Source organism: Microcaecilia unicolor, chromosome 1 (genome assembly GCF_901765095.1).
Source record: "Microcaecilia unicolor chromosome 1, aMicUni1.1, whole genome shotgun sequence".
NCBI classification, from domain to species: domain Eukaryota; kingdom Metazoa; phylum Chordata; class Amphibia; order Gymnophiona; family Siphonopidae; genus Microcaecilia; species Microcaecilia unicolor.
Window position 1 is genome coordinate 442,302,089 of NC_044031.1, and position 26,815 is coordinate 442,328,903.

At 40.5% G+C, this 26,815-nt stretch overlaps 1 protein-coding gene across 1 annotated transcript in view; it reads right to left on the bottom strand.

Moving 5' to 3' along the window:
- The window catches only part of TMX3 (thioredoxin related transmembrane protein 3), a 214,564-nt gene that overhangs the window by 96,595 nt on the left and 91,154 nt on the right, over positions 1 to 26,815 (bottom strand). The window contains exons 7-9 of the mRNA XM_030212643.1: positions 22,159 to 22,258; positions 13,554 to 13,631; positions 8,613 to 8,679 (exon numbers count right to left, since the gene is read on the bottom strand). Coding sequence (XP_030068503.1) covers positions 8,613 to 8,679; positions 13,554 to 13,631; positions 22,159 to 22,258 — 245 coding nt within the window. The remainder of the gene's footprint in view (positions 1 to 8,612; positions 8,680 to 13,553; positions 13,632 to 22,158; positions 22,259 to 26,815) is intronic.

Consider the following 26,815-nt stretch of genomic DNA (forward strand, 5'->3'; position numbering starts at 1 on the left):
ACAAAGTGAACCTCTGTGGCAGCCCATAGATCTCTCACAGGTTTGGCCATACCATAAAGCACCAGCAAAGAAGGAACACCATATTTGGCATCACAGACATAACAATGTTCTGTTTAAAGGTGTTTTTTTTTAATTCTTTTTTTATAACACTTTGGGGCCGTTTCGCTAAACCACTGTAAAATTTAGTTACTGCGGCTTAACATAGGACTTTATTGTGCATTAGCTACTGGAGGCATTCCCAACAATAGGTGGCTTGGAGTCAGTGTCTCCTTTTAGGAACCAGTTCATGGTTCCACACTAACTGCAAACGTGTTGATTAGCACGTAATATTTGTAGCACGCACACTACAAAATGCCTTTCGTGCCCAATCTCCATTCAGCTAACTGCAAAAACACCATAAGGTCCCTATCAGGCTCATTTTCGAGCGAGGACGTCCATCTCCCAGGGACATCCAAATCGGTATAATCAAAACCCAATTTTGGATGTCTCCAACTGTAGTCCGTTGCAAGGACGTCCAAATCTCAAGGGGGCATGTCGGAGGCGTGGTGAAGGCGGGACTTGGGTGTGCCTAAGACTTGGACGTCTTTGAGCCATAATCAAAAAAAGTAGGGACGTCCTAAAGTAAAACCTGGACATTTTCACCCGGACATTTTTTTTTTTTTACGACTAAGGCACAAAAAGGTGCCTGAAATGACCAAATGAGGGAATCGGGGATGACCTCCCGTTACTCCCCCAGTGGTCACTAACCCCCTCCAACCCTCAAGAAACATCTTTCAAAATATTTCGTGCCAGCCTCAGATGTCATACTCAGGTCTATGACAGCGCATGCAGGTACCTGGAGCAGTTTTAGTGGGTACTGCAGTGCACTTCAGACACGCGGACCCAGGCCCATACCCCCCCTACCTGTTACATTTGTGGAGGAAACAGCGAGCCCTCCAAAACCAACTGTACCCACATCTAGGTGCCCCCCTTCACCTGTAAGGGCTATGGTAGTGGTGTACAGTTGTGGGTAGTGGGTTTTGGGGGGGCTCAGCATACAAGGTAAGGGAGCTTTGTAACTGGGAGCATTTTATGAAGTCCACTGCAGTGCCCCCTAGCGTGCCCGGTTGGTGCCCTTGCATGTCAGGGGAACCAGTGCACTACAAATGCGGGCTCCTCCATTTGGATGTTTTTGACATGGACATGTTCGGTTTTGAAAATCGCCGAAAGTCAAAGACGTCCATGTCTAGGGACGTCCAAATCCAAGGATGTCCATGGTATTTTTGAAATGAAAGATCGACGTCCATCTTTTTTCGAAAATATTGTTTTCTCCGCCCCCGGATTTGGAAATTTTTTACAAAGACGTCCAAATCCCAACTTGGACGTTTCTTTCGAAAATGCCCCTCTTAGTGCACAACTGCGTTATCAGTTACCGCACATTAACCCACAAACTCTAGTTTTGGCACTACAAATTGCACACATAAAATTGAACAACCAATTAACACTGATAATTGAGTGCTAATGATCAATTATTGACGCTAATAGGCATTAAGATGTAAGCGTGCATTTTTAGTTGCTGGGATCTGTGCGTAAATTTTACGAGCGGCTCCAAAAAAGAGAGCATGGCCATGGGAGGATCACGGGCATTCCTATAATTTAATCACACTGTTATGCAATTAGGAGAACTGTGACTAATTTAGACACGAGGAAGGGTTAGCTTGGTGCAAATCTTCACACCTAAAGTTTGACGCTGATCCTAGAGCTAAGCACTGTTCTATAAATAGTGCCTAACTTTCAGTGCCTCTTATAGAATGCACTAAGTGCATTTTTCAGCCCTATTTTTGGCACTATTTATAGAATTTGGTGCTAAATTAATAACATGGTTTTATAAAAGGGCCCCTTTCTGTACATATCTCTATCAGGGTCATCCCAAAGGTTGTGCGCCCAGTGTGGCTGTACAGGGTACAAGAGAGATGGGGAACAAAAATTGCTCCTCAGCTACTGTTTCATATGTAGTGGCCACAGCACGAGTAGGCTGGAGGCCCTAGAGGTCTTGATGCAGAGGGCAGAATTCCAGCTCAGGATTTGGGCAGCATGTAGACTTCACTGGCTTCAGTTAGCAAGGTTAAAGAGATTCCAAAGGCCTCATTTACAAAGGTTTTCCCTATACACATACACACTAACATTGTTAAAAAGTAAATCCTGCAGCAAACAAGCATGCATTATTGCCATTAGAATGCATTAACTCTTTGTAAATGACCTTGAGAATGAGTTCAAAGCCTCAGAAAAATCAAAATTCTCTTCAAGTGATAAATATGCTATTGATGAACAGATGTCCTGTGTACTGATCTTATGGTGACATCTAGAGGATACAAAGTAAAGTGGCAGAAAGGACATACTGTGATGGTGAAATCTTAGGTGTTAATATAAGGAGTACCCCGCAGTTAGAAATGTTTTTCTCTCAACTAGCCATTTAACCTTTGGGAGCTGAAACTAGTAGTGTAAAAATTGAATATGTAGGTAGGTAGGTAGGTGGATAGATAGATGTTTCACATTTTTATTCATAATTGTACATTTAAAAACATTTTCAAGAAAATGTTTAAAACAAAAAAGGCATTTATTCATGCAAACAAGTACAATAATAAAATCAGTCCTAATCGAGGAGTATATATGCAAAATAAAATAATGTCATGTATAAATACATAAAGAGACACTATGGGGCTCAATGTAACCTATGGAACTTTATAAGTCTAAGTGCTTTGGAAATACACCTCCACAACACTTTATGTTCTAAGCAAATGGACATCCCAAAATGCTGAAACAGATGCCTGTTTATGTTTATTAAATATTTGATAACCCACCAAAATTCCAAACAAATTGGGTTTAAGCGGTTTACAATTCTAAAACCAAACAAAGCACAATAAAAGAACACCAATGTCAGGATAGAACAGGGAAAGCAATCATACTGCAATCAAACAAAACTATAAGACAAAATAAAAACAAGATTAAAACAAAAATGGTTTATTCTCATTCCACATAGCGGGTGGTAAGCAGGTCAACTGGGTTCAGGTAATTTAGAGCTAAATGGCAAAAAAAAAGAGCTTTCAGGAGCGATTTAAATTTGATAAGAGATTTCAAAATGAAGAAAAAGGGGCAAATAATTCCAAAGAAAAGGGGTCATAAAAAATAAGAAGAACGATGAGTAGTCTCACAATGTGCAATTTTTGGTGAAGGAAGATCTATTAGAATCGAGAGAACAAAGAGACCGCAAAGGAGTATAAGGAATTGTAACAGTCAAAACATAAAGAGGGTAACCTTGGTGAAACGCCCTGTGAACTAGACAGAGAACCTTAAACCAACATCTAAATATAACTTGAATCCAATGCAACTGAGAGGAGTGATATGATCAAAACACTTTGCATGATATAAGAAAAGAGCAGCTGCATTAAGTAAAGATTGCAACCGACGAAGAAAATAAGAAGGAACCCCACAAAAACAGAATTACAGTAATCAATATGTGCAATGACAAACGAATCAATGAGAAATTTAGAAAGTGGCTAATAGATCATATCCAACGAAGCCAAACGAAACCTCTTAACTACTTGACAGATGTGGATTTGGAAAGATAGAGACAAAAACAGATGCTCGTGTACTTGAAATGTCCAAATCCCAATTGTGAAAAAACAGGATTTGAATGTCCAACACTGCAGAATGTCCAAATAGCAAGGGAGCATGTTCTGGGTGTGTTTGGAGCGTGTCACTATTCTTGCATCTCTTTCACTGCTTATGCTGGTATATAAATAAATCATATGTTATTTGTATAATATCTGTGGTGTGCTGTGTCAGTTCTGTTTAGTATTAGGACATTCCGATTTGGATCTATAGATAAAAGGGAACGTATCACCTAGCACCACAGGGTTACAGTGACATATATTTCTATAGTTTATACTAAGGATAATATTCCCAATCAAACCCAGAAAAAAGGGGGGGGGGGGGTGTAGAACTGTGTATGTCCCATGGAAAAGGGTTCCATCATAGAATGATGAATCCTAATTGGAAAAGAAGCATCCAGTAACACAAGTGCCTTGAGAGACGAGACAAGAATCAGATTCTCCTTCAATCGCCTAGGCAAGGATGATCCCAAAGAATATAAGTTCATAGGATACACCAGATCATACTCCAACAACCAACATGCAGGCATGTCAGTTGGATAAGTGTCACACATTCAGAGAAGACCCTGTTGAAGTATGAAAGTGGATTGAAATTGGGAAAAAATGTGTAAAAGTTCACCCACCAGTACCTTTTCCAGTTTGAAAAGTACGCACAGCGACATAGGGGTCTCTTCTTTCCACAAAACCTCATCAGAAATTTATCAATTTTTTTGTAAACATCATCGAAGAAATAAATAGGAACTGTAGACATGTAACACATTATAATTGGAGCAACAGACATCTTAATAGTATTTAGCCTCTCCACCAACTTCGGTGAAGAGGTGACTATTTAATACATAATTAAACAATAATAGAGATTTGTTAGCATGTATAAGTTCTGTTAAATCAGGAAGCAACAGAATACCAAGATACTTTACCCCATTATGTTTCCAAAGGAACAGAAATGCTATAAACAATGATTTAATAGCTTATACATTCATAGTCATTAATTCTGATTTTGTCCAATTATCCATGCATCCAGAAAAACACTCAAAGGTATCAATAAGTTCCAACAAAGCAGGTAAAGTGGAATCCGGGTTGTTAAGATAAGAGATCATCATCAGCATACACTGACAACTTTTACTCCCTCTTGCCAAATGGGTCACCTGATATAGTACAGGATTGCCGTACTGCACAAAGCAGAGGCTCTAAAAGCTAAATCAAAAAGAAGAGGGGATAAAGGACAATCCTCACGAGTTCCATGGTATAATTATATGAAGCAGATAGCAAGTTAATATACATTCTAGCAACTGGGTTAGAATATAAAAGGTGAACCATATTAATGAAAGTAGAAGCAAACCCATACCATTTCAGGACTGCAAACATACATGGCCATTCAACTCTATCATATGCCTTCTCAGCATCTAACGCTACTGAGAAGCCAAACAGTCAAGCATCTTAGCTGCTTAAAAGGAGCTAGAGACATAATCTAGTGTTGTCAAGGACCCTACCATATATTTTGGTGTCGATATTTATTAGGGAGATAGGTCTGTTGTTGCTTACTTCTAAAGGATCCCTTCCAGGTTTGGGCAACACTACAGTAAGGCCCTTAACATCATTGTCTAGTAATATTTAGCCTGGAAGTATATCCTATAATTGAACCCCGAAGAGCAGCTTTAAAGCATTCCATTTCACTTGAAGAGGAACAGGGGCTGTATAATTAAAACAAAGTATTCCTTGATTGAATCACACAAGTAAGGAATTGTGCATCCTGCAAAAGAGCATTGTTAAAGCATCATATGGGCAGATTAATATCAGGAGACAAATCTCCAAATATTACTTGCACGCCTGCATGATCCAATACCACAATATTCTCAATAGAAACCGATTCTACTTTAGCAACCAAAGATTTGGAAATAAGGACATAGTCTTATCTGTGAAAAAGAATGATGGACCCGAGATAAAAACGTAAAGTCCTGTCCGGTAGGGTTTAGGATCCTCCATAGATCAACAAGATCCATAGAGGTACGGAATTGTTCCACATCCTTTGCATATATACGTGACTTAGTTCTAGGTTGGCAATCTAAAATAGGATCTAGAGCTTGATTGCAATCCCCAACCATAATATCTGGCTAAGAAATTCCCATTACCAAAGTTGTTAAATCAGCATAAAATTGTTTAGTGGAACTAGTAGGGGCATAGCAATTAACAAGGTTCAATTCCCTGTCCCCAGTCTTTAGCTTAAGTACTAACCATCTTCCATTAACATCAAATTTATGGTCAAGAACAGTGACAGAAGATGTTTTACTAATGAGAGTAACACCACAACATTTCTTTCCCACAGCAGGAGTACCATAGCATTCCAGAACCTAACCAACTTTGAGCTTATAAGCTTCCGGAAGAGAGATGTGTCTCTTTTGCAGGAAGCAAATATCAGCTTTGGTTTTCTTCAAATAAGTATTTTTTTCTGCTTAATGGGGTGGTGAAGGCCATCAACATTTAATGAGAAAAGCTTTAGCCCACCCATAATGTAAGTGGAAAAAGAATCTGGGTGAAATCATGAGAAGTCTGCCACAAGTACCTGAAAGCCCAAATGCAAAACTAGAAATACAAATATTTATTAAACAATAATACTCCATATCCCAGAACCAAAACCAACACCAACCATCAAACACAACCACCCACATATGTCCAAGCCAGATACATTTTCTCAGGAGACACACACAAGAATAATTCTCCCATGGCATTCTTAAACAATAAATCAAAGCACTCCTGAGTTAGATTAATTCCTCAACATAAAAACGCCCACTCATAAAAACAGCAACATACATGATGATGCATCTGAGGACTTCCAACCTGGAAATGTAAAAGCAATAAACAGAAGTCAAACCTTATATAAATGATGAATACCATCGCTCTCAGCGTTTGAGAGATCAACAGAGAAAACAAGTCTATCCAGTCATGGAACAGCCTGGACTTGCTCTAATACAAATTTGCTGAGCACATCAGGGCACTGAAAATTATAAGTATGATTTGCAAAAGTAACCCTAAGTCTAGAAGGGTAAAACATGCCAAATTGAGGAGCCATTTGGAGGAGCTGTGGCCTTAGAACAAGCAGGCATTTCCTTTTGTTCATAGTGGCTGATGCAAGGACAGGAAGAATCAGTAGTTTAGCACCATTTTAGGAAATGATTTCTGTAGCCTTAGCCTTGGAAAGGATAGCCATAGCTTGCTGGTGTCTAAGTACTTTTAGAAGAAACAGACTTGGACCACGCATAAAGGCAGGCCTTCTTGCAGGTACTCAATGTGCATGCGCTACTTCGAAACCATGTGGAAACAACAGACCCAATAACGTGGGTAGGAGTTTTTCAATGAATGCAACCTTTGAAGCCTTCTGGTAGGCCTAAGATATGTACATTATTTCCTCTTCTAAGGTTATTTGTATCCTGCACACTCTCCAGAATTTTCCATTGCTGTTTGAGTTCCTGGATATCCTGATCATGTTCCAGTACTCTGCCTTTCAGTATCATTTGTTGTTCACCATATGCAACTAGCTGCTCTTTAAATAGATGTAGTGCTTCCTTTGTGCCGGTACAGCGTACCGGCACCTTTTTTTCTGAGGGCCGGCAGCTCCCCTACTTGTTACAGATGGACTGACGTGTGTGATGACAATCTCATGAATTTATGGAATTGAGAACTGCTTGTCACTTTCATACTAAAAACTACTGGAAAGTAGGTGGCCAAAATATCAATTGGTTCCTTCCTTGGTGGTGGTTTAGAATGACTCTTTCCACTACCTGTACTTGTACCTTGTCTTCCTATTTCTTATAAAATGCAAGATAGAATACTGTACAAGACAAAGACTAAACGTTTTCACTATTGCACAGCCTTCTTTTTTGTTTGTTTTCTATCCTCCACTGGCCCAGCATGCCCATAACTGAATATTTGTGGCTGTTTTGCAATAATGAACTGGTTGCAATTTTTTTTTTTTTACATAATTCTGCCATTCCTGTCTTTCAATGTGTCACATCTGAAATGCTTTCTGGCGTGTGGTGGTTGTGATTTTATTGACTGTGCAGCTGTAGGTCTTTGGCATCTTCTGTACAGGCCTGCTTCTATTACAACCACGGGATGCTGTTCTTCCTCTTATAAGTTAAATTGTTGATATCTTTTCAATTGTTGTCACTAATTCCTCTTCATCTAAGCTGGATGAAATCTCCTAAGAAAGATAGCCTTTAATATTACAATTTCTTTTATCAGAAACATGACCAATATTCCTTTTGTCTGTGTACGTGTCATGACTAGATTTGTAACTTATCTTGAATTTGCAGTGCAAGAACGGTTTACGCAGTAAATATGCCCTGCTTTACCACCCTGGAACACAGAACAAAGGATCCAACCTCAATTATTACTGAGGGTGTCCGGGAAAAAAAAGGACCTCAACGTTTTTACAAAGAATATAAAAACAAATGTACTGTTACTAAAAGAAATTACTATTATTGACAGGTATTACAGCAAGATTCTGTAAAAAACAGAAACATGACATTTATTTCTGTACCTCTGTTTAAAGCCTCAATTATTTCTCAGGACTAAATTACAGCAATTGTGCTGTCACCTCTGTTTGACATGGGTTTATGCATGATATTGGTGCCACTTCAAAAAACGTTTGCTGGCCTAGAAGTGTGTTTTCAAAGAGAAACCCTACAATAAGGCATCCCACTGAAGAGCAGCAGGTCCAGGGACTGCATTGTACACAATACAAGCACATATTTGCCCATGCTTCAAAGCAGATACAATTCCACACACAGAAAATCGGTATACAGCCTTTAAAATGAAAGTTCTGCATGGAACTCTCCTTCCCCCACCTTGCCTAACACAAGTAAAAGTAGCCATAGTGCTAATCAACAGCTTAGCTATTTACCCATGGAAAAGCTTTGAAAATTGCTCTCTGTGTAAGAATGTTGTGTGAATTCTAGGACTTACCATCATAAATGAAGTAGGTTGAATCTTTGAAAACAAGCACGGTAGGGATCTCATTCAGTGTCACATACTGAAAAATAAAAAATAAAGCAATGTTAATGCTAATGAAACCCCCCAAAAAGGGAAGGTTTGGTGAGAAATTGGGGCGAGAGGTGATTTTGGTCACAGTAAGTTTAACAAGCAGAATTGTTTTCATTGAGAGGTTTCTGTTATTTTGCTTTGAAAGCTACCCTATAGCAGAAATGTATCAATTCGATAAAGTGCCACATGGCTGAGCTACTCAGAGAGGGAGATGGCAGTACCTTATGTTAATTATTCACTGGAGGAAAGAGAGGAAGACTAATGGAGCCACATTTGGGGGGATATTATCCATTAAAGGGGATAATGTGGGCCTAATAATGTAAACACACAGAGGAAGGACACCTAAAGCTAATCAAGGGGTCAGCAAACTTACTCGCTTAAAAAAAAAAAAAAAAAAAGAGTAGCATACAGACAGTGACCTTTTAAATAGGAGCTATGGTCTGGGTCTTCAGTTCTCTGATATGCAGAGATTCTGTGCTTGGCCTTTTGGCTGAGCTGGGAGGTTGCCCTCTACTTGTGAAACCCTGGTACTGCTGATGGCAGAGCTCTGATAAGGGCTGGTATTCTGGGCCACAGCAGGGAAAAGCACCCAATGGCCTTCTCCTAAAGAATGGTGGAGAAGAGTTTGCCCTCTATGGCAGAGCTCTTCTAACAGCTGGTATTCTGGACCACAGCAGGACCCCTAGGAGTCATGAAGAGGGGAAGACAAGTCAGCAGTCGGATCTTGGGAGTGGTTCAGAGTGAGGCAGAAGGCCTCGGAAACACAATTGGGCCTGGGGTCCAGTGGCAAGGGAGGGGACCCAGCAGCAAGGGAGGCCCTATGGAGTGGGCTCAGGGTGTATTGGCTCCTGGAAGCCAGTTTAGAGCAAGGCTCATTGGAGGAGACAGGTCCAGGGAGCGCAATCAGTGCTTGGAGATTGGTAGTTGAGACTGGCCCAATCAGTCCGACTCAGTCAGTCCCACTGGATGTTTAGCAGCCACCAGCGAGTACACCAAGCAGGAGGATGAGCCTTGGACTTGGTGGCGGAGGACCCAGGAAAGGATGCAAGGAAGGAGAAAGGGATGGAACACAGGCCACACTGCCACGCCCACACAAAGACTCAACCTAAAGAGACAGAAGGGAATTATGAATTGCTGTTTAGGCTAAAGGACTAATGGATTAAAAGAATGCTGGACTAATTGGTTAACAGAGTGCTGGCTACAGGAAAAAGTAATGGGTTAAGAGTATTGGTATTAGACTGGTATATGGTTTATAGTCTTCTATGCACTTCAGTGGTTATCTCAAAATAAAGCTTAAAGCATTGCTAATCTTTCAGTGCCTTTATATAACTGTACAGCAAAACCTGTACATAGTTCAATAGAACTGTTAAATCTTTGGGCAAGATTTTAACCCACATAAAAATGAGGGGCGATTCAATAAAGAAATCTGAACCTAAAAAATTGAAGGGTGATAACTGCTCATTCCTCCTCTCCCCTTTCCCTCGACATAGATAAATGTACTTTTTCTTTTCAGTACACACAAGCAAATTTGTGTGATAGCATTTGTGCACTACTACGATAAACTCTGAACCTGTTTTATATTAGATTGTAAGCTCTTTGAGCAGGGACTGTCTTTCTTCTATGTTTGTGCAGCGCTGCGTATGCCTTGCAGCGCTATAGAAATGCTAAATAGTAGTAGTAGTAGTAATATAGGAACATAAATGCATGGTTGCCTTTATAAAATCAAATATTTAACAAACCTAAAGGTATCATCAATTACAAAAGCAATTCCAACAACAGCAAAACATGACCAACAAGAAGTATAGTGTATGGTTCGCTGTTTTATATCTCGTCTTCTGTATAAATATAAATACAAGTGACTTGACCCAACAATGTGTTTAACCAGAGTTTCACTTCAAAAGTCTTGTAGATTTTCCAGTTCTCTTTGGAGGCTCTAAATAGAGATCTCTGGATATCTAGTCTAAATATTTTCTCTCTGAAAGTCCCCACCTCCGGGATAAGTGTTAATAGTTGAAACTCAGCTCTGAGTTAGGCTTTTTAGAATGAGGGGATTTCATCCACAAAGTGATTCTGCACATAGGTGCCAGCTCTGAGGGCGCTCTGGGTGCTTGGGCACCTCCAATATTTTATAATCTACTTTATTGAATTGGGAGCTGAAAGTGCCATGCTGCAAAGCAGCAGGGCAAGGCAAGAAGGAAGTGCTTCTGTGTCCCAGCTATGCTCTCGCCTTCTCCTTCATGCTATTGACTGGCTGTGAATGACAAATAAGCTGCAGAAGGAAGAAGCAGCAGCTGCAGTCTATTGGCCAACTATGTCTGACTGATGGGCTAATGGGGAGGAGAGAGCTGCTGTAGACTAGGAGAGAGAGACTTCCTGTCTACAGCTGCCAATGGTGAGAGAAAATCAACACACCTGAAGAAATAACTTTCAAAATCCTCCCCTTTCCTCTTCAATACGTAGGCAATTTTAGAACTGTTCAGATTAAATATGAGTATGAACACAGCCCCAATGTGGAAACTTTCTAACGACTTTGAAAGTGATGGTATGTATGTGGTTTTGCTTTTAAACTTGCCATAGGTACAAAGACCTAGCACATGCTTTTTGTGAGGATACTTTTTTCCCCTCCCCACAGTAAAGAAAAAAACTAAATAAACTTGAAAATGTAATACAGTGCACTCCATTTAAGTGCATGTCGGAAAAGCGCATGCTCTGTTTAACTGCATGCCGTACTTCGGTCCCATTTTTGGCGCCATCAATTTCTATGGGGACAAACTTCGGTTAAGTGCACCACTGATAAGTGCAAGATTTGCTTATATGCATGGTTTAAGACCGCTCCTCTGCAGGAAAGACTCCGCATAAGCGCACGCACGGAATATGGAAGCCGATTGGCATGTGACAAAGGGGCAATAAATTTGAAATCTCATTGGTTAACTGCCACAGACAGAATAAGCGAAAGAAAGTTGTTAGAGTGTACACTGGAGTCGTCGTCGTCATCACGCAACTGTAAGACTTTTACACTGGCTGAACGAATAGAAAACAAAGTCAAGCATCTATCGCTAAAGAATATGGTGTCAATCCCAGTCAAATTTCACGTATCTTGAAGCAGAAAGATCAGCTTCTGGAAGACTGGCAAAACAATACAAATCCACGCAGGAAACGTAAATGGGCGGGAAAAGCTGAGGATGTAGAAGATGCTCTTCAGGAGTAGACAGTTTCCTGTCAGTGGTCCACTGCTTATGGAGAAAGCTAATCAGCTAGCTGAAAGTCTTGGACTAACTGAATTCAAAGCCACTGTTGGATGGTTGGAAAGATGGAAGGAGAGGAACAACATAAAATTCAAGAAACAGCATGGTGAAAAACAAGACGCTGATGACTTTGGTGCTGAAAATTGGGTTGTTTCAGTTCTTCCTACCATCTTGAACGAGTTTGCACCTCGTGACATTTTCAATGCTGACAAAAACAGTCTCTACTGGCAAGCGATTCCTGATGAACACTTGCATTCAAACATGCCGAAACTACAGGAAGTAAAACGTCGAAGGACCGACTGACGATCCTCCTTTGCTGCAATATGGATGGAAGTGAGAAGTTGGAACCACTCGTCACTGGAAAGAGCAAACAGCCTCATTGCGTCAAGAATGTTAAGCGACTTCCTGTGTCATACGAGGCTAACGCAAATTCATGGATGACTGGAGAAATGAATTGGAAGCAGTGGCTAAAGAAGTTATACACTAGAATGTGGGCACAAAAGCGTCAGATTTTGCTGCTTTGTGATAATTGTGCTGCACACAGTGATGATGTCAGGCTGTCTAATGTCAAGGTGGCCTTCCTGCCACCAAACACTACCTCTCTGATCCAACCTATGGATCAGAGCATAATAGCCAATTTCAAAAAACATTATTGGGCTCTTGTGCTACGTCGTCTGATGAGCGTTATGGATGACCAGACTGGCAAGGATAAACGTGCTGTTGAACTGGCTCGTAATCTATCACTGTTAAATTCCCTACAAATGCAGAAATGATTGTGAACTGCTACAAGCGGGCAAGCTTTGTTAAGGATGTGGAGAGGGACGAAACAGATGCAGTTGTTGCAAACAGGTCAGATGAATAGGCTATTGACATCCCAGTCGGTGTTACTGAAGAGGAGTTTCATCACTACGTAGCTGTTGATTACGATCTACAAACAGTTGACGACAGCACTGATGTCCAGATATGCGCCTACATGCAGGCAACTGCTGATGATGAAACAGATGATGAAATGAGCAGCAAGGCACATGCTGATGAAATTCAACAACCTCCTGTCACTTTTGCAAGAGCACTGGAGAGTTTCAACACCGTGCGGGCCTATCTGGAAGCCACTGGATGTCAGTGCTATGACAGTTTTTACCTTCTGGCAGACGTAGTCTATGGAACTCACAGACACAATAGAGAACAGAGGACTATGACTGATTACCTCAAGTAAGCCTAACGTCAGTTAACGAAGACTATATACTTATAACAAACAGTACTGTACATACGTTTATCAGATGTCAAGCTTCTGTGGGTCACAACAGTTAAGTGCAGACTCCGGTTAACTGCATGTATTTCTTTGGTCCCAGACCCTTGCATTTAAGCGGATTGCACTGTACATCTGTGCTATTTTCCATGCCTTATCAAAATATAATTCTAAAAGTGCCAGATCTAAATGAGGCTAAAATTACATGGGTTACTGAATAATCTTTGTATGTTTAACAGCATTAAGAGAAGGTAATATTCAAAGACTAAACTACTATTTTATCTGCAGAAATAACTTTGAAAATGTCCCTTTGAAGAACTACATTTTAAAAACAATTTATTTCATAAACCTTTTCTTTTATGGCTGATTTACCTCAGGTAACACTTCTTCAGAAGCAGAATAGAAGTAAGTATAAACAATAAGTTCTGATGCAACTTCAATATATTTTTCCTGTGAAAAATCAGAAAACAAACACATTTATAAAGCAGAGAATCAGCATACATTAGGAAGAGAACTTCATTTATTAGCATTATAAATCTGTTTTTCAATTCTATATTAACCTAGTGTATATATGTGTTCATGTATATGCATACATACACATATACAAAAACTATTAAACACAATACAATTGATATTCCAAGTGATTTAAGCAGGCAGGGGAGGCTCATAGTCGCCCAACTGACAATATTCAACAGCAATTAACTGGGTAAGGTTAAAATGGTGAACGGTCTGCACCAAGAAAATACTTCAAGACACAAATACCTTGGAAAAAAGAAATGTGAGCAGGATAAAACAGGTTTTCAAATATCTAAAAGGATATAATTGGCCAGATTCTATATATGGCACCTAAAAAAAATCCACATGGTAAATATTTCCGCCTAAGCATATTCTATAAGCAGTGCCTAGATTTAGGCATGGTATATAGAATACGTCTAGGTGGAAATCCTCGCGCCTAAAACAATGCACGTCCATTTAGGCCAGCGAAAATGTGACCTAAATCGCTGAGTGTAGATTTATGTGCACTGGGCCATATTCTATAACTGTGCGCATTAGAATTCAGGTGCAGTTCATTACAGAGCTGTGCGCGTAAATTCTAATTATTAACAATTACTGCTCACTATTGCTTGTTAAGTGCTGTTATCAATACTGATTACCTTAAGCCAATTAAGTTACACACGTTGTTATAGACTATGCCTAGATTTCAGCGCACATCTCTAGGTGCGCTACACAGAATCCAGGGGAATGTAAAAGAAAACCTTTCAGCAGAAAGAGATCATGATATGAATCTATTCCCTTGGTATACCATAATATCAGAATATTGTTTTTTCCATGGAAAGGGTAAAAGATGAATAGAATAGTATTTCAAGGGAAGTGGGGTGGAAGCAGAAACATAAATGGAATTACAAGGGAGCATGAAATAAGCACACATGATCCTTAGTTGTGAGGAAGTAAAAGGTAAGCCAGAGACTGGCCAAGATCTAACTAGACAAACACTATGGTGCACATCTGCCATCACATGATACGGTTCCAAGTGTAGTGCCTTGCAAAACTTCTCTCACATTAGGGACTAGACTAGGAGGAGGAGGAGGAGGAGTAGCCTAGTGGTTAGAGCACCGGTCTTGACATCCAGAGGTGATTCATTCAAATCCCACTGCTGCTCCTTGTGATCTTGGGCAAGTCACTTAACCCTCCATTGCATCAGGTACAAACTTAGATTGTGAGACTTCCAGGGACAGAGACATACCCAGTGTACCTGAATAGAATTCCCTTGCGCTACTACTGAAAAAGGTGTGAGCAAAATCCAAATAAAGTAAATAATCCATACCGCTTAGCATGACTGCTGTCAACAATATAGCAACCCTCTGTAGTGGTACTGACAATATTTTATAAAATGTGGTCAGCTCTTAATAAAAGATAATATAATTCCTCCATCTCTTTTGATTCATATTATATTAAGATCACAGAAAACTGTGTTTAAATGTCTTTAGAACTTCTAGAACACAGCTAGAGCTATCATGCTGAGAACCCCTTTAAATGTCGAAGTTACTGCATGTTAAATGCCAAACAATGCACTTTAACTGTAAAATAATCTTCACATTAACAGCTGTGGAGGCATGTCCAGCATCTTCCCATAGTTAGCACAGAGACAATACACTTGCTGTACTCAAGTGAATTGCAGATAACACAGAAGCACTTAGAGGGTAATTCTTTAATAGTGCACCTACATATAAGAGCCAGAGGGTACATGATTAGTGCACATTGCATTGGCTCCCAATGGAGGCTAGATCAATGTTTAAGTTACATGTATGGATATTTAACATCTTATATGGATTACCTCCCATATCATTAAGGTCTATATTATATTTTCCTTGAGAAAGGGTCTTCGTGTGGAGAATCAATTAAAACTAAATTTTCCTTCTATTCTGTGGGCACATACTTTGTCTATTTCATACCAGGCAGCAAGTATTTGGAAATCTCTACCAAATGGAGATAGACTGGAGGTAGATTATGTAAGGTTTAAAAAAATAAATTGACAGCCTACTTATTTACTAGACTTTTGGGTAATTACATAGTAGATGACGGCAGAAAAAGACCTGCACGGTCCATCCAGTCTGCCCAACAAGACAACTCATGTGTGCTACTTTTGTGTATACCCTTACTTTGATTTGTACCTGTGCTCTTCAGGGCACAGACCGTATAAGTCTGCCCAGCACTAGCCCCGCTTCCCAACCACCAGCCCCGCCTCCCAACCACCGGCTCTGGCACAGACCGTATAAGTCTGCCCAGCACTATCCCTGCCTCCCAACCTCCAGTCCCGCCTCCCACCACTGGCTCTGGCACAGACCGTATAAGTCTGCCCCGCACTAGCCCCGCTTCCCACCACCGGCTCTGGCACAGACCGTATAAGTCTGCCCAGCACTATCCCTGCCTCCCAACCTCCAGTCCCGCCTCCCACCACTGGCTCTGGAACAGACCGTATAAGTCTGCCCCGCACTATCCCCGCCTCCCAACCTCCAGCCCCGCCTCCCACTACCGGCTCTGCTATCCAATCTCGGTTAAGCTCCTGAGGATCCATTCCTTCTGAACAGGATTCCTTTATGTTTATCCCACGCATGTTTGAATTCTGTTACCGGTTTCCTCTCCACCACCTCCCGCGGGAGGGCATTCCAAGCATCCACCACTCTCTCCATGAAGAAATACTTCCTGACATTTTTCTTGAGTCTGTCCCCCCCTTCAATCTCATTTCATGTCCTCTCGTTCTACCGCCTTCGTATCTCCGGAAAAGGTTCGTTTGCGGATTAATACCTTTCAAATATTTGAACGTCTGTATCATATCACCCCTGTTTCTCCTTTCTTCCAGGGTATACATGTTCAGGTCAGCAAGTCTCTCCTCATACGTCTTGTTACGCAAATCCCATACCATTCTCGTAGCTTTTCTTTGCACCGCTTCGATTCTTTTTACATCCTTAGCAAGATACGGCCTCCAAAACTGAACACAATACTCTAGATGGGGCCTCACCAACGACTTATACAGAGGCATCAACACCCCCTTTCTTCTGCTGGTCACACCTCTCTCTATACAGCCCAACAACCTTCTAGATACAGCCACCGCCTTGTCACACTGTTTCGTCGCCTTCAAATCCTCAGATACTATCACCCCAAGGTCCCTCTCCCCGTCTTAACTTATCAGACTCTCGCCACCTAACACATACGTCTCCCGTGGATTTCTATTCCCTAAGTGCATCACTTTGCATTTCTTCGCATTGAATTTTAATTGCCAGACCTTAGACCATTGTTCTAGCTTCTTCAAATCCTTTTTCATGTTTTCCACTCCCTCCGGGGTGTCCACTCTGTTACAGATCTTAGTATCATCCGCAAATAGGCAAACTTTACCTTCTAACCCTTCGGCAAGGTCACTCACAAATATATTGAACAGAATCGGCCCCAGCACCGATCCTTGAGGCACTCCACTACTCACCTTTCCCTCCTCCGAGCTAACTCCATTCACCACCACCCTCTGGCGTCTGTCCGTCAACCAGTTCCTAATCCAGTTCACCACTTTAGGTCCTATCTTCAGCCCATCCAGTTTATTTAAAAGTCTCCTGTGGGGAACCGTGTCAAAAGCTTTGCTGAAATCTAAGTAGATTACGTCCATAGCTCGTCCCTGATTCAATTCTCCTGTCACCCAATCAAAAAACTCAATGAGATTCGTTTGGCACGATTTCCCTTTGGTAAAACCATGTTGTCTCGGATCTTGCAACTTATTGGCTTCCAGGAAAATTCACTATCCTTTCCTTTAGCATCGCTTCCATTACTTTTCCAATAACCGAAGTGAGGCTTACCGGCCTGTAGTTTCCAGCTACTTCCCTATCACCACTTTTGTGAAGAGGGACCACCTCCGCCATTCTCCAATCCCTCGGAACATCTCCCGTCTCCAAGGATTTATTAAACAAATCTTTAAGAGGACCCGCCAGGACCTCTCTGAGCTCCCTTAATATCCTGGGGTGGATCCCGTCCGGTCTCATGGCTTTGTCCACCTTTAGCTTTACAAGTTGTTCATACAATTGATCTTGTTGTTTTAAGTTTTTAATAAGTTATTAGTTGAGTATATTTTGTAACTTCTCAGTCTGATTGACTGGTCTACTTTTATTATAATCCGCACTGAACCAGGTGGTAATTAGCGGAATACAAATACTATTGTAATTTAAAAAGTAGGCACTTACTTTCTTTTACAGATTACTAGCTTAACAGTCTATTCATGTGTATGCACTTAGGCACAAGCACATACACTAGACAGAGCTGGCATATAAATGCTTGCTCCCAAGTTCCAGTGATACACACAATGTACAGTATTCTGTAGGTTACGCATATAATTGTGTACCCAATTGGTGCTCTGCCCATGTGTATGCCCACCCACAAGCTGTACACTATCAAAGAGCATAGACAGCTGAACAGTAGTGTTCTCAGCTGAAGGGCCAGGAGGAGGTGGAGGATCACTGAAGATAAACACAAATAGGAATAAAGGGGTGGTAGTCCCTGAACGATTTTCAGAGGACTGTGTTCATGAGGAGTTGGCTAAACTGAAGGTGGACAAGAAGGAACTTAGGGAAATTCTGGCGGCTTTGCTACTAACCTTTTCAATGCTTCTCTAGACTTGGGAGTGGTCCTGGAGGACTGGAAATGAGCAGATCTGGTTCCTCTCCATAAAAGCGGAAATAAGGAAGAGATTGGGAACTACAGGCCGGTAAGGCTGGCTTAAATTAATGGAAACACTTTTAAAAAGAGAGAATAGTAACATTTTTAGAATCCAATGGATTACAGGACCCAGGCAACATGGTTTCACTAGAGGCAAGTCTTGTCAGACAAACCTGATTAACCTTTTGACTGGGTGAGCAGAGGGCTGAATCTAGGGAGCGCACTGGATATAGTATATTTACATTTTAGCAAAGCCTTTGACACAGTTCTACATAGACAACTAGTAAAAAAACAACTGAGTGCACTTAGTAAGGGCCCTAAGGTGACTGACTGGGTTAGGAACTAGTTGAGTGGAAGGCGATAGAGGGTAGTGGTAAATGGACCTCACTCTGAGGAAAAGGATGTTACCAGTGGTGTGCCATAAGGGACAATTCTTTTTAACATTTTGTAAATGATATTGCTGAAGGGCTGCCTGGTAAGGTATACCTTTTTGCAGATGATACCAAAATCTGCAATAGAATAGAGACCTCTGATGGTGTGGATAGCATCAGAATGGACCTAGTGAAGCTTGAAGAATGGTCCAGAATATGGCAGTTAAGATATAACGCTAAAAAAATGCAGAGTCATGCATTTGGGCTACAAAAACCAGAGGGAATGGTACAGTTTAGGGGGTGAAGAACTTTTGTAAACAAAAAAGGAGCGGAATTTGTGAAGATCTTAAGGTGGTCTAACAGGTAGAAAAGACGACGGTAAAAGCTAGAAAGATGGTTGGGTACAGAGGGAGAAGAATGGGCCAGTAGGAAAAAGGAGGCGATGATGATGCCCCTATATAAGACTCTAGTGAGACCTCAATTAGTATATTGTGTACAATTCTGAAGACTGCACCTTCATAAGGATATAAACAGGATGGAGTTGGTCCAGAGGGCGTCTACTAGAATGGTCATGGTCAGTGGTCTTCATCATAAAGCGCATAGGGACAGACTTAAAGATCTCAATATATATATATACATTGCAACACACCCATAGTGTCTGCCTGCAGTGTTTAGCACACGCTAAAAACGCTAGCGCGCCCTAGTACATAAGTATTGCCAAACTGGGAAAGACCAAAGGTCCATCAAGCCCAGCATCCTGTTTCCAACAGTGGCCAAACCAGGTCACAAATACTTGGCAAGATCCCCAAAAAATTACAAAGCATTTTATACCGCTTATCCCAGAAATAGTGGATTTTCCCGAAGTCCATTTAATAATGGTCCATGGACTTTTCATTTAGGAATCCGTCCAAACCTTTTTTTAAATTCCGTTAAGCTAACCACCTTTACCACATTCTCTGGCAACGAATTCCAGAGTTTAACTACACATTGAGGGAAGAAAAAGTTTCTCCCATTTGTTATAAATTTACTATATTGTAGCTTCATCGCATGCCCCCTAGTCTTAGTATTTTTGGAAAGCGTAAACAGATGCTTCACATCTACCAGTTCAACTCCACTCATTATCATATCTCCCCTCAGCCGTCTTTTCTCCAAGCTGAAGAGCCCTAGCCGCTGTAGCCTTTCCTCAAAGGGAAGTTGTCTCATCCCCTTTATCATTTCCGTCGCCCTTCTCTGCACCTTTTCTAATTCCACTATATCTTTTTTGCGATGCGGCGACCAGAATTGAACACAATATTTGAGGTGCGGTCGTACCATGGAGCGATACAAAGGCATTATAATGTCCTCATTTTTGTTTTCCATTCCTTTCCTAATAATACCTAACATTCTATTTGCGATGACACCTAGATCCCTTTCGGTCCGTGACTCCTAACATTGAACCTTGTATGATGTACCTATAATTTGGGTTCCTCTTTCCCACATGCATCACTTTGCACTTGCTCACATTAAACGTCATCTGCCATTTAGATGCCCAGTCTCTCAGTCTCATAAGGTCATCTTGAAATTGTTCACAATCCTCCCACGATTTAACGACTTTGAATAACTTTGTGTCATCAGCAAATTTAATTACCTCACTAGTTACTCCAATCTCTAGGTCATTTACAAATATGTTAAAAAGCAGCGGTACCAGCACAAACCCATGGGGAACCCCAACTAACTAACTACCCTTCTCCATTGAGAATACTGACCATTTAACACTACTCTGTGTTTTCTATCTTTTAACCAGTTTTTAATCCACAGTAGAACACTACCTCCTTTCCCATGACTCTCCAATTTCCTCTGGAGTCTTTCATGAGGTACTTTGTCAAACACCTTCTGAAAATCCAGATATACAATATCAACTGGCTCACCTTTATCCACGTTTGTTCACCCCTTCAAAGAAAGATTTCCCTTCACTAAATCCATGCTGACTTTGGCTCATTAATCCATGCTTTTGAATATGCTCTGTAATTTTGTTCTTAATAATAGTCTCTACCTTTTTGCCCGGCACCGACATCAGACTCATCGGTCTATAATTTCCCGGATCTCCTCCGGAACCTTTTTAAAAAATCGGCGTTACATTGGCCACCCTCCAATCTTCCGGTACCACGCTTAATTTTAAGGATAAATTACATATTACTAAGAATAGCTCCGCAAGCTCATTTTTCAGTTCTATCAGTACTCTGGAATGAACACCATCCGGTCCAGGAGATTTGCTACTCTTCAGTTTGTAGAACTGCCCCATTACATCCTCCAGATTTACAGAGAATTCACTAAGTTTCTCCAACTCGTCAGCTTCGAATACCATTTCTGGCACCCGTATCCCACCCAAATCTTCCTCAGTGAAGACCGAAGCAAAGAATCATTTAATCTCTCTGCTACGGCTTTGTCTTCCCTGATCGCCCCTTTTACTCCTCAGTCATCTAACAGTCCAACCGATTCTTTTGCCGGATTTCTGCTTTTAATATAACTCACAGTCGCTCCTCTAAGTTTTTTTTTTCACCGTTCTTCTCATTTTATTATAGTCTCCTTTTTTTTAAAGTTAAACACTAACGTATTTGATTTCCTATGTATACTTACTTCAAAGCTAATATCAAATCCGATCATATTATGATCACTGTTATCAAGCGGTCCCAGCACCATTACCTCCCACACCAGATCATGCGCTCCACTAAGGACTAGGTCTAAAATATTTCCTTCTCTCGTCGGCTCCTGTCCCAGCTGCTCCATAAAGCTGTCCTTGATTTCATCAAGGAATTTTACCTCCCTTAGCGTGCCCCGATGTTACATTTACCCACTCAATATCGGGGTAATTGAAAATCACCCATTATTATTGTGTTGCCCAGTTTGTTTGCGTCCCTAATTTCCTTTAACATTTCTGCATCCATCTGGTCATCCTGGCCAGGCGGACGGTAGTACACTCCTATCACCATCCTTTTCCCCTTTACACATGGAATTTCAATCCACGGTGATTCCAAGAAGTGTTTTGTTTCATGCAGAATTTTCAATCTATTTGAGTCAAGGCTGTCATTAATATACAATGCTACCCCTCCACCAATTCGATCCACCCTATCACTATGATATAATTTGTACCACAGTATGACAGTGTCCCACTGGTTATCCTCCTTCCACCAGGTCTCAGAGATGCCTATTATATCTCATTTTTCATTTAGTGCAATATATTCTAACTCTCCCATCTTATTTCATAGGCTCCTGGCATTCGCATATAGACATATTATTGTTAATGGTTCATTAAGTAATTTAGTTGCATGCGCAACTCAGAATCGTGTCCAAATTTGGGCAACTTTCATAGAATCTGGGGGGGGGGGGATTAATATACATATGTATAAATAAAAATTGCTTATGTTTCATACCTTTAGAGTTGATTCTCCACCAACATAAACAAAGAGCACATGATGTCTTGTTTGCACATGGTCAAACATCTGCTGGCTAGGCACAGTACGAATTAAGGGCCTAAGGAGAGAAAAATTCAATGTCAGTACAAAAAATATCTCAAACCACTTGGTAAACCTGCTTCCATCATGCAGCTTCTCTTGCATTTCAAAAGGAATTACAATGCTACTTATAATTGAAACACTTCTTCCTCTACAATCATCACAATAAAAGATTTTCAAGCAAGTTTGATGTAAGATAATTTGACATGGGTACTAAGTCCAACAAAGAAACCACAATGTTTTTAAAGTCACATGAGTTAGCCTAGATGCGCTCAAATTCTAGACTGAGAAAACTTTACAACTCAAAGTTATTAACCTTGATGGATGATAAAAGTCTTTAAGGACAGTTAAATCAGAAGCCTCACATAGATCCCTGTTGCCATTTTAAAGTGGCCTCACTCTAGTTTGTGAAGTACATCATATCTTCATTTCACTATATATGGAGTTCATTATTATTTTTCATTTACTTCCCTTAAACGAAGTTATGCAAATGTGAAATGGTGGTGGAGGCATGATGTAACATGCTCACAAACTAAAACTAAGGCAGAAAAACTGCTTGAAATAAAGGAGAGCTGGCCATACTTCAGCCCTTAAACATTTCCTTTAAATAAATACAGATTGAGCCATTTAACTCAATGCACAATAATGCAGGAAACAAATAAAAATGGACTTCTGTTTACCTAAAACACATTCAACATAATTATTCCCAGCTCTAATAATTTTCATCATCCAACTAAGACACTATCCTCCACTTCCACTATTCTGCAACAGAATGAAAAAAAAAAATCTCTAAGATGAGAACAAAACTAATCTCAGAAAGGAAAAAGGGGATGAGGTAACATGAGAATCATGGCAGAATGCAGGAAACCTGACTGCTACATTAGTTTATCAGCATTCAGGTAATACAAAAACCTTTCAGCTTAAACAGCATTTGGGAGCACCTGTAGTTTGGGGAATGGTAACAGTTAAATATTTGACCTCACTGAGCTGTTGTGTTGGTAGAAGGAGCAGTGACAAGCACTTATAGAGATCAGGAAGGAACTTTGAATACAAAGGTGGTAATGTTCGTATTTTACTGTGTTTTATACGCTGATTGAGTGTTTTATTTTGTTTTTATGATTATGTATGTCATTCTATTATCTACCTTGGTTTAGGTGAGCTACAAATCAATCATAAAAGATTGTTTCATTGATCTTAGTGGACACTAAGAAAGCAATTCTATAAAGTATATGCTCACAGTTATGTGCCAATGATGCATGCATTTCATTTTATGGTAGACTAGCCCCACCCACTGCGCGTGGGCACTGCTCCTACCTCTTTCAGGTATCGGGAAGGAAGGGGCTCAGAGAAGAGGTCCTGGGAGTTAGGGGATGCCACTAGAACACCAGGGAGTTTTTTTGTTCTGTTTTTTATTACAGTCAGGTTGGGGTGAGGGAAGGGAGGAGGCCCACTAGAACACAGGGATTTTGCAAATTGCTGCTGATTGTATTGTGGTCACCACTATAACACCAGGTATGTCTATGTTTTAATTTTTTTTTTTTTTTTTGGGGGGGGGGGATGGGGGCTTAGGATCTTTTTGGGCAGAGAGAGAGAACGAGAGATGCCTGTGCAGAAAGCAATCTAGGGGAGGGTGGTCAGGTTGGAGTGAGAGGGGAAGTTTCCCCTGTAAAACGCACAAGTAAAACTTTTTTTTTTATTATTGCATGGTTGCAGAATCTATATTCCATGTATTTTAATGCAGTCTGTGGTAAGGGTTTCTGTGTTGAAACTCTTCCTATACTGCTCGGCCAGTTAAACCCACAGTAATGCTTCTGCATTGGCCCCTCTGTCTTAGCTTAAACCCCTTCTCCTGCCCCTTCTCTAGGGTAAATAACTTCTAGAACAGGGGTGTTCAACCTTGGCCATCGCCAAGTCAGGTTTTCAGGATTTCCCCAATGAATATGCATGAAGAACTGACCTGCAGAGTCACTGAAAAGAGGAGGTGGCAGAAATATAGAGCCATGGGCAGGCAAGTGAAATGAAGGGGATGTCTGTCTGTTTTGCATCAAAGGAATCCTTGTGTTAGGTTGTCAGCTATGCAGATACACAGACTACATCAATGTGTAGAACACTGTGCCAAAGCCAACACGGGATCTTGGTCCACACTATTCCGACGGTGGGACATCTTAGGGCAGCAGTTTCAGCCAGTGTCTTATGCTTCAGAGTAGTGCCATAATCAATGTCTTCTGCACTGAAGGAGTGGTGTATGGAGAAATCCTCACAAATATGCTTGCTAGAATGTTGCTCCTGCTCACATTGATGTACCAGGGCTAAAGAACAGGCACTGTACACAGGCATCTCAACTGAGATCTGCACCTGCTCCAAAGAGGTACAAATGTTTTCCTTTTATCTGCCACCCCCCACTCCATGACAAGAGCCACAGTGTGAGGGGCACAAGGGTAACAAACATTCAAGAAACAGGATTTGTTGGACCACACAGAGCCAGTTAATTTCTGGGCCAAAGATGTTCTCTTAACTTTGAGTCACTCCTGAGTCATTTGAGGCCTAATTTTATAACTGTGCCCCTATATATAGGTGATGAGAGTGTGCCTGATTGGCGCATATTCTATAAAGGTATCTTCTTTCCTTTACAGAATACTAGTATAGGAAGGTAAATATACACATATGTGTTTCAACGTGAGCACTTGCAGCACCAAACAGCTGGTGAAAAATGCTTGCAACCTTGTTTTGGGAGATACATGTGCAGCTTATCGTATTCTGCCCTTAAAACTCACCTTTTCTCCATGGTTTTTCAAGAGGCTTTTTGTGCTCTCTGTTGCTACTTCTCTCTTCTAAATGCCTTTGCTGTTTTCTCTCTCTCTTTTTAAGTTGGTTTTATTTTGCTTTCTTATTGTGTTTCTATTGATTTTAATTGCTAACCGTTTTGATTTTATGAAAGACAGTATATCAGCTGTCTGCTCCACCACGATACCACCCATGTGTACGCCCACCTGCCAACTATATACGTAGTTACAGAATAGCATTTAGGCACACTTCTGCCATGTGCACACATATGTGCACACTTATAGATGTATATGCTAGTATTCTAAACATTTTTCACATCAATGTTAGTGCCCATCTTATAGAATTACCCCACTACCCACACTCCCCGCAATCAAGAGTCTATCCATTTCCACATGCAGTTCAAATTTCTCTTATTGACATAGAAGTGCATTCAACTCTGCAGCTCCTCAATACCTCTCCATTCTTATCTCTCCCTACAATCCTCCATGGAACTCCAATCATTGAGTAAATCTCTCTTATCTGTACCCTTCTCCTCCACTGCCAACTCCAGACTCCGTTCCTTTTATCTTGCTGCACCATACACCTGGAATAGACTTCTTGAGTCAGTACATCAAATTCCATCTCTGGCCGTCTTCAAATTTAAGCTAAAAGCCCACCTTTTTGAGGCTCTTTTTAACTCCTAACCCCTATTCACTTGGTCAGTACCCATGTCTGTTAAGTGTACAGTGCTGCGTAAGTCTAGTAGCGCTAGAGAAATAAGTACTAGTAGATCTCTCTCTCTCTCTCTCTCAATAAGATGCCCATGGCAAAAAAAAAAAAGTGCCGGCACCATGCATATACATTTAGAAAGAAATCTCAAGCATGGTGCCGGCTTGTGATGCCATAGCCCTAGAGAGACTGGAAGCCTCCCCCTCCCCCCCCCTCAAAAAAAAGAAGGCATGGGAAGAGAGGAAGAACATTGCATTACACTTAAAACACTGTATTAATCATTAACCTTAGTCAGCCGCACTATGTAAGCCACATTGAGCCTACAAACAGGTGGGAAAATGCGGGATACAAATGTAACAAACAAATAAATACATAAATAAACTGCACCCACACAGAAAAATATTAACTTACAAATACCACACAATACTGAGTTGAATGTCAATAACATTTACCGCTTCCAGGAAACCATGCAGAAGGCTTACAAAGGATACTTCTGCAATGCATTGTTTAGTGGTTTCCTAGATCAGAAATAAGTTTGCACTGTTGCATCATTATTGAGGTTTTAAAAATTGAATGAGCCATTTAAAAAGTCTTGCCTGAAATTGCATCAGCTATAGATATAAACACAAAAGAAAAGAAAATTAGAAGAAAGTCAATTAATTATCCAACTTTATCTTAATGAAAATAAAACACAAAGAAATAAAAACAGGACATATTTTATAACACAAATAAAAATAGGACATATTTTATAACACAATGAAATTAGAAAAGATCCACTATTTAAATTCTTCACTGAAAGTTTAAATCATTCAGAATCACTTTCACAAAATCTGGTTCCTGCTGTGTTTTGATTTTCAAAAGGTTTTGGATTCTTTTTTCCAACTTTAAGGTATCAACTTCTTTACTATTTTATAAGCTACAGCATAAATACAAAAAGGTATTGATACATAAATTTAGAACATAAATGTATTACTACTCTATAGGTAGCCATTTCAATGGTTTCCAATGTAGTAATGAGACAAGATATGTTCAAATATTTTATGTATCAGATAAATATAATAGGGGTGTATCTACCATTGAGCGA